This window comes from Gekko japonicus, unplaced genomic scaffold (assembly GCF_001447785.1).
Source record: "Gekko japonicus isolate JY-2015 unplaced genomic scaffold, Gekko_japonicus_V1.1 scaffold2637, whole genome shotgun sequence".
Lineage (NCBI taxonomy): Eukaryota > Metazoa > Chordata > Lepidosauria > Squamata > Gekkonidae > Gekko > Gekko japonicus.
This window is the reverse complement of record NW_015176527.1, coordinates 224,641-232,952: the sequence shown is the minus strand read 5'-3', so window position 1 is coordinate 232,952 and position 8,312 is coordinate 224,641. Positions and strand designations below refer to the sequence as shown.

General features: G+C 47.0%; 1 protein-coding gene across 1 annotated transcript in view; it reads left to right on the top strand.

Moving 5' to 3' along the window:
• Positions 1–554: 554 nt before the first annotated feature.
• LOC107124038 (oocyte zinc finger protein XlCOF6-like) overlaps positions 555–8,312 on the top strand; it is a gene marked incomplete at its 5' end in the record, with an annotated part of 11,337 nt that continues 3,579 nt past the window's right edge. Inside the window, 6 exons of the mRNA XM_015427422.1 lie at positions 555–669; positions 2,101–2,174; positions 2,382–2,508; positions 4,307–4,432; positions 4,923–5,239; positions 5,492–6,674. Of these exons, the coding sequence (XP_015282908.1) occupies positions 555–669; positions 2,101–2,174; positions 2,382–2,508; positions 4,307–4,432; positions 4,923–5,239; positions 5,492–6,674 (1,942 nt within the window). The remainder of the gene's footprint in view (positions 670–2,100; positions 2,175–2,381; positions 2,509–4,306; positions 4,433–4,922; positions 5,240–5,491; positions 6,675–8,312) is intronic.

Here is an 8,312-nt window from a genome sequence, read left to right as displayed (position 1 = left end):
GATTTTGAGGGACTCCTTTTCTGTGCCTTGGAATAGTTCTATTGATATCCCATCTACCCCTGATGGTCTGTTTCTCCCCACTGCTCTCAGTGGAGTTTTCCCTTTACTTTCTAAAACCGTTGCCTTTTCTTCGAAAGATTCTTCTGGAAAGGAATCTGTCATCCTTTCATTTCCTTTGTATAATTCCTTTTTTTTAAATACCCGAAGGTACACTTTTATTATTTTTTTTCCATTGTACACTACAAACATACGTGAAAAACAAACAACGCATAACACTAACAAACATAAAACATATCTCAGGAGGCTTATATTCCATATTCTATTCTTCAATTATCTATTTGTTCCATTTCTAAGCTCATTGTCTCTTTTACTAGGTTTCTCTTTTCTGTGTTCTCAAATTTCCATCAAATCATTACGCTTATATTATACCAGTCATAAAATCTCTTCCAAGTTTGTATAATTCCTCAGTGTATTGTTCCCATCTTTTCTTAGATATTTCTACCTCTAGATATTTCCATTCCTTCTCTTACCTGTCCCCCTTCCTCTTGTTTCAGATGTGGGGACGATCCGTGAAGATGGAATGGAAGATCTCTGAGGCAGAAGGAGCTCCGTCAGAGGAAAGTCAGAGGACGCAGGCCCAGGAGGTTGCCCGAGATGCCCTGTCAAGTGGTAAGGGAGCCTCTTGCCTAGATGGGATCAGGGGACCTAGTCAAGTTGTTGGGCAGAAGTTTCAGGAGGCGAGACAAGGGGAATACTTTTGCAGACTACATAGAATGCAATTCTGGGACGCAGAGTGCCATAGGAAGTCGTGATGGCCTCTCCACTTGAAAGGGGAGTAGACCGATTCATGGAGGGCAATTCCATTAGAGGGTCTCAGGGTGGCTCAGGAAAGGAAAGGAAGAGGAATCTGGGCGCAGCTATTAGCCAAGGTAAATAAATGGAACGTCCACATTCTCCAGATGTGGATGGCCGAGGGTCACCCAGGCTCCTCGGATCTCAGAAGCTTAGCAGGGTCAGCCCTGGTTTGGGTCTTGCATGAACATAAGAACATAAGAGACGCCAATGTTGGATCAGGCCAAAGGCCCATCCAGTCCAACACTCTGTGTCACACAGTGGCCAGAAATACCAGTGCCATCAGGAGGTCCAGCAGTGGGGCCAGGACATTAGAAGCCCTCCCACTGTTGACCCCCCCCCCCAAGCACCAAGAAGCACCAAGAAGACAGAGCATCACTTGCCCCAGAGCCCCTAGCTATACCTTGTGGCTAATAGCCTCTGATGGACCTCTGCTCCATATGCTTATCTAATTCCCTTTTGAAGCCGTCCATGCTTGTAGCACCCACATGAGAGACCACAAAACAAGTCCAGGGGTTGCTGTGCAGAGGCAGGCAGTGCAGACCAACTCTGAAGGTCTCTCGCCTTGAATAACTTGTGGGTTCACCATTAGTCAGCTGTGACTTCACAGCACTTAAGAAACATCCCCCCCCCCACGTTCGGAGGCATCATACCGCTGAAACCCCATTGCTAGGGGTCTGAGGGGGTAGAGCATGGGGTGGGCGTGATGTCATGTCGATGTCTCAACTGGCCTAATGTCTGGATCTGAAGTCAGAGCATCAACAGACGCCCTGGAAACTCACTGGTTGTACCCTGTAGTTTCCAGAGCCTTGGCTGATGCACTAACATTGTGTTTGGGTTTGGGGGGGGGATGTGATGCCGACGTGTTGTGCAATATGATTTCTGGTCCCCTCTTTTTCTCCTGCCAATCCATACTCCAGGATGGGTGTGGGGGGCCCAGCAGGTGGGAGAACGGGGTGCCTGTTTTTTTGGTCGGATCCATCAGGGATGCTTCAACTTTTGGAGTTTCAGGGTTCACAGGGCACATTTCCAGTCTCACAGAAATGTTGGCAGCAGATATAAAACCGCGAGGCTCATGGGTACCTGATGGTTCTCTTCCACCTCTTTGACACCTTTCTAAAAGTCATTACAAATCTTCTTGAGTGTGAAGAAGAGAAGGTGTCACAATCCTGAAGTAGAATTCAAAGAAGCAAACAAAATAGGAACTTGAGGTTAACATTCATCCTTCCAATTTTGTCTCCCTTGCAGGCAGTGAAGAGATGTTGTCAAGCTGTTGTCGTCTTTTCAGAGGAGTGAAACCGTCTGCTCCAAATCTGGTCCAGGTGGGGGGGGAGATTGGGGGATAGTCAGATCCCCCCTCCTTTGCCATGAGGCTTTTGATCCTGGTGAATGAGGAGAGACAAGCTCTGAACCCCACCCTCTTGACGCATGCCCAACTCTGCATCCTGCACCCTCCCAGAATGCCCCCGTGGAGAGTATAGTCTTTGCCTGGACTGATCTCTGACAAGGGAATCTGCTTCTCCTTTCAGCCTCCCTTTTCCTTTGAGGAGGTGGCCGTGTGTTTCACCGAGGCCGAGTGGGCCTTGCTGGCTCCTGGCCAAAGAGCTCTCTACAGGGACGTCATGCTGGAGAACTACGGGAGCGTGGCCTCTCTGGGTAAGGACCTTTCGTAGGGGCCCAAGGAGCGAATTGCTGCCATTGGTTCGATGCATGAGTCAAAATATTAAACATCAACATGTGGTTGTAAAAACTTACCCCCCCTCCCCCCCGCTGGAGGCCTCACTGAGGCGGGGCTGAGAGGGCCTCAGAAAGACTCTGGAAGGGACCCGGTCCCAATTTCTCAGTTGCCAGCCTTTACAACACACCCTTCCCCTCGATGGGACTACGGCCATCCGCTCTGACTGTGATCTGTAAAGGATCCATCCCCCTTATACTGGTTAGGGGTCTGGTCTTTGATCTTGACCATGTTTCCGTCCTTCCAGAAGAATTCTTCCTCTTCCTTGGATTTCTTTCCTTCCCCACATAGGAATCCTCTCTCATCCTCCCCCCCCCTCTCTCTCCCGCCAAATCACACAGCACCCTCTGCTGTGGTGACGGGAGTCAGTCCTCACCCCAAGAGAGTGGGATTGTATGTTACTGAAGAGATTCCCACTGAAACTATCAGCCCAGGTAACACATGGTCAGGTTCTCAGTTGAAGCACGGTTTGTTTGAACCACAAGAGGAGAGAGAAGGCACTGTAGCCACCCTCCGTCTCCCCAAGAGGCAAGCGACCAACTCCTTCCCAAAGGCTAAGTCCCTTCCAGCCCCTTGAGGCAGGAAACCATCTGCCAAAGAGAAGCACAAACACATAGAAAAGCCAGGAATACCTGTCCACTCAGCGTGCCCCGATGCCCGAGTTTCTCCAAGGCCGGCCAGCACCATCTCCCCCTGTCCCCAGGGAAGAGGCCTGACAACAGTGAGAACCTTCTGCTGCTCTTAAGGGTCTGCCAGACTAACTTGTTTAGATTCCATCACCCTGGTCGTGCTGAACACCTGGATAACTGCATGCTTGCTGTGTGGTCACTGCGTCTTTCAGGTGTTTGGGGAGGATGGAACAGGACAGACTCTTCTGGGGTCTTATCTGGACTTTTTGACACTGCGTGTTCCTCTGGGACGGTCTTCCCGAGGGCCTTACTCTACTGTAACAAGTTAATGACCTGGAGGCCTGATAATCAGTCTTCTGGCTCTCTCCTGCTGACAATAAAGATATACTTCTTTCCGGAGAGACTGGCTGACTCTGTGCTTCTAGGAAAGGCAGAACTGCCTGGATGATTCAGACGTGGCTGTGCTTTAGGTAATAGAGAGGCCCAGCTAAGGTGCAGAGAACAACTCAGAAATAACAAAAAATATGACTTTGAGAAAGATGCCCCTACACTGCAAGGCTGGTTTTCTCATCTGTCATTGCCTGCCCCCCTCCCAACAAACAGCACCTTTCCCAAAAACCGTGGGGGCCCCCTTTGAACTGTGGGGTTCACTTGGTAATCTCCTGGCTTCTTTCCTCACCCCGGAAAACATGTATTTTGGGGAGGTTGAAAACCAGCTCCTCGTGGCTCTGTTAACAACTGGAAGGAAACTCTCAGTGCAGTTGCAGGACTGGATATCTTGATAACCTCTTGTATTTAATTGTCAAGTGCAAAGAATCAAAAGTCAAAAAGCACAGTAAGTCAAATGGGAATGTGGAGGGAACAGTATTTTGCCACTTTGCTCCTTAAAATACATATAGGGAATTTGGGGAGGGGAGAGATAGACAGACTATAAAAACAGCTCTATGGGAGGGCCTGGCAGGGATAAGGTGTGACCAGCATCTCAGTTTGGGAGGGAAGATTCTGAAATGCCCACCCATTCCAGGGCAGTGCCTGGCTGGTGCCTTGGCTTCTTGCCTGGGTGATGATTGAAACTTTTTCTTTCTTCCAGGAGCAGATGTCGAGGAGACAGCTGGGGAATTCCAGGGGTTCTCTTTGGAAAAAGTCAAGAATGAAGATGCCGACGGACACTTCAGAGATGGAGATGGACCCCAGAGGCTGGAGGGAAGCCAAGCAGGTAAGAGGAGGGATAAACCCATTCCTTACTGAGGAGGGGGCTTCCATGAAATCCCAGTCCAAGAAGAAGAGTCAGTCAAAAAGAGAAGGCACAAAGGCCCCCATCCTAACCAGAGAATCCACTCCAGGGAAACTGAGAGTGTGGCCTTGGCAAAGACCTTCACTCAGAGAATGAACATCATTTTGCAGACACAAGTTCCCTTAGGAGAGAAACCATGTAATTGCTTGCAGTGCGGAAAGAGCTTCAGTCAAAAAAGAGCCCTTACTTCACTTTAAAAAAGTCACACAGTTGGGAAGCCATATAAACGGTGAGAGTCTGAACCAAGCATCTCTTGTGCAGGAGGCTTAATGAACTTTTAAAGTGCATGTCATTGTAGACTTCAGTATACAGCAGGAAGAATCCACTATAATATTTGGATTGAGAATGGAAATTCAGGTCCAGATCATACCTCTTTGCATGGGTTCTAACAGGATCTCTTTCTTTATTCCAGCAGGGGATGATCAGAGGAATGAGAAGGATGACAAACTGCATCTTGTATCACCAGATGAAGTCAAAAATGAAGGCTTGAGCGGAAACTTCAGAAACCAAGCTGGACCTAAGAGGCAGGAAAGAAGCCACATCATCCAGAAGAGGGGTAAACCTATTCCTTGCCAAGGGGGGGATTTCCAAGAAGTAATGCACACAGTGAAGGAAACATACAAGTGCTTGGTGTGTGGAATGAACTTCTCAGATCAACCCCAGTATAATGTCCATTTACAAATGCACAGTGGAAAAAAGACCCATCGATGGCTGGAGTGTGGAAAGACCATGATTCGCAGAGCAGAGCTCCTTAGACTTCAAAGAACACATTTAGGAGAGGAACCTTATAGCTGCTTAGACTGTGGCAAGAGATTCTCAAAGAAATCAGACTTTGTTCAACACCAAATGATTCATACAGGAGGGAAGCTATTTATTTGCTCAGGGAGTGGAATGAAGTTCTCTGTGGGAGGAAAAGGTAATATATGTTTTCCAAAGGACAATATAATGAATGCATTTAAATGCTTTTGGTGTGGAAAGTACTTCAAATACAGATCGAAGCTCCTTGTACACCAAAGAATCCACAGAGGAGAGAAGCCTTTTGAATGCTCAGAGTGTGGGAAGAGATTCAGTCGTAGTGGCAGTCTTCAAGAACATCAAAGAACCCACACAGGGGAGAAGCCATTTGAATGCTCAGAGTGTGGGAAGAGATTCAGTCGTAGAGGCAGTCTTCAAGAACATCAAAGAACCCACACAGGGGAGAAGCCATTTGAATGCTCAGAGTGTGGGAAGAGATTCAGTCGTAGAGGCAGTCTTCAAGAACATCAAAGAACCCACACAGGGGAGAAGCCTTTTGAATGCTCAGAGTGTGGGAAGAGATTCAGTCGCAGTGGCCACCTTAAAACCCATCTAAGAACCCACACAGGGGAGAAGCCTTTTGAATGCTCAGAGTGTGGGAAGAGATTAAGTCGCGGTGGCACTCTTCAAGAACATCTAAGAACCCACACAGGGGAGAAGCCTTTTGAATGCTCAGAGTGTGGGAAGAGATTCAGTTGCAGTGGCCGTCTTCAAACCCATCTAAGAACGCACACAGGGGAGAAGCCTTTTGAATGCTCAGAGTGTGGGAAGAGATTTAGTTACAGTTGCCACCTTCAAATTCATCTAAGAACCCACACAGGGGAGAAGCCTTTTGAATGCTCAGAGTGTGGGAAGAGATTCAATCGCAGTGGCCACCTTCAAACCCATCTAAGAACCCACACAGGGGAGAAGCCTTTTGAATGTTCAGAGTGTGGGAAGAGATTCTGTGCCAGTATCTCTCTTCAAAGACATCTAAGAACCCACACAGTGGAGAAGCCGTTTGAATGCTCAGTGTGTGGGAAGACATTCAGTGAGAGTAGGTCTTTTCAAACTCATCTAAGAACCCACACAGGGGAGAAGCCTTTCAAATGTTCAGAGTGTGGGAAGAGATTCAGTGACAGTAGCGCTCTTCAAACTCATCTAAGAACCCACACAGGGGAGAAGCCTTTTGAATGCTCAGAATGTGGGAAGAGATTCAGTCAGCGTGGTAACCTTCAAACCCATCGAAGAACCCACACAGGGGAGAAGCCTTTTGAATGCTCAGAGTGTGGGAAGAGATTCAGTCGCAGTAGCACTCTTCAAACTCATCTCAGAACCCACACAGGGGAGAAGCCTTTTGAATGCTCAGAATGTTGGAAGAGATTCAGTCGCAGAGACTCTCTTCAAGCCCATCTAAGAAACCACACAGGGGAGAAGCCATTTGAATTGCTCAGTGTGTGGGAAGAGATTCAGGGACAGTAGCACTCTTCAAACTCATCTAAGAACCTATGCCGGTGAGAAGACTTTTGAATGCTCAGAGTGTGGGAAGAGATTCAGTTGCAGAGACTCTCTTCAAGCCAACAGGAGATGAAAAGTCTCTGGTTCTGGTTGGCTTATCTCAGAGAGATGAGGTGGTACCTGTTGCTTTTCTACAGGGAGGTGGATTGAAATTGTCCACTGAGACCATGGCTAGTGACATGGACTTCCTGACAAGGTCTCGAGATAGCAAGACGAAGGTTGCAGGCTTAACTTGTATGGGAAATTACAGCTGTTTCTATACAAATGCTAGACGTGTCCGAGGTAGAATCGGGGAGTTGGAGTTCTTGGTGTTGGAGGGAAAAACAGACATTGTGGGTATTTCAGAAACTTGGTGGGATGAGGAAAATCAGCGGGATACGGTGATTTCCGTTTATAAATTATATCGGAAGGATGGGGGGGAAGGGTTGGAGGTGGGGGGGGAAGGGTTGGGGGTGGGGTGGCTCTGTATGTCAGAGAGGGTATAAAGTCCAGAAAGATTGAGAGGCTAAGAGAATTGGATTCGCTTCTGGAAGTTCTATGGGTTGAAATAGGGGGGCCAAAAAGGAAACTTAACACTGGAAGTTTGTTATCACCCACCAGATCAAAAGATAGAGGAGGATTATAAAATGATGAATGAATTAAAGATGATAGCTAGAAAAAAAACTGTGTCGTCATAGGTGATTTTAACGACCCACACATTGATTGGGTCAGTATGTGTTCTAGTCAAGAAAAAGACATTGAGTTTCGAGACAATCTAAATGACTGTGCTATGGAGTAGATGGTCACGGAACCTACCAGGGGAGAGGCGATCCTTGATTTGGTCCTAAGTAACACTCAAGACCTGGTGAGAGATGTAAAAGTGATTGCACCGCTTGGGAACAGTGATCATAATGTTGTTGAGTTCAACATTTGTACAAATAGGGAATTGGCCAAAAAGACTCACACAACCACTTTTAACTTTAAAAGGGGTAACTTCTCTGATATGAGGGGACATGTGGGGAGGAAACTGAAAGGAAAAGTAGAAAGGGTCAAAACTATTGGGGAAGCTTGGAAACTATTTAAAACTACAATCCTAGAAGCTCAATATATATATATATATTCTGCAGGTTAGGAAAGGCAAACAGGTATAGGAAAAATACAAACAAAGTAATGGAAGCTGTAAAAGGCAAAAAGGATTCCTTTAAGCAGTGGAAAGCTAGTCACAGTGAGGCTAATAAAACAGAACACAGGCTATGGCAAATAAAATGCAAGTCTGTGGTCAGGCGGGCAAAAAGGGAGTATGAGGAGCATACAGCAAAAAATGTAAAAACCAACAATAAAACTTTCTTCAAATACATTAGAAGCAGGAAACCAGCCAGAGGCAACGGGGCCCTTGGATGACCAAGGGGTAAAAGGAGTACTGAAGGATGATAGGGAAATGGCTGAGAAGCTAAATGCATTTTTTGCCTCTGTCTTCACTGTGGAAGATGAGAAGTGCTTGCCCACTCCAGAACTGCTGATTTCAGGCTTC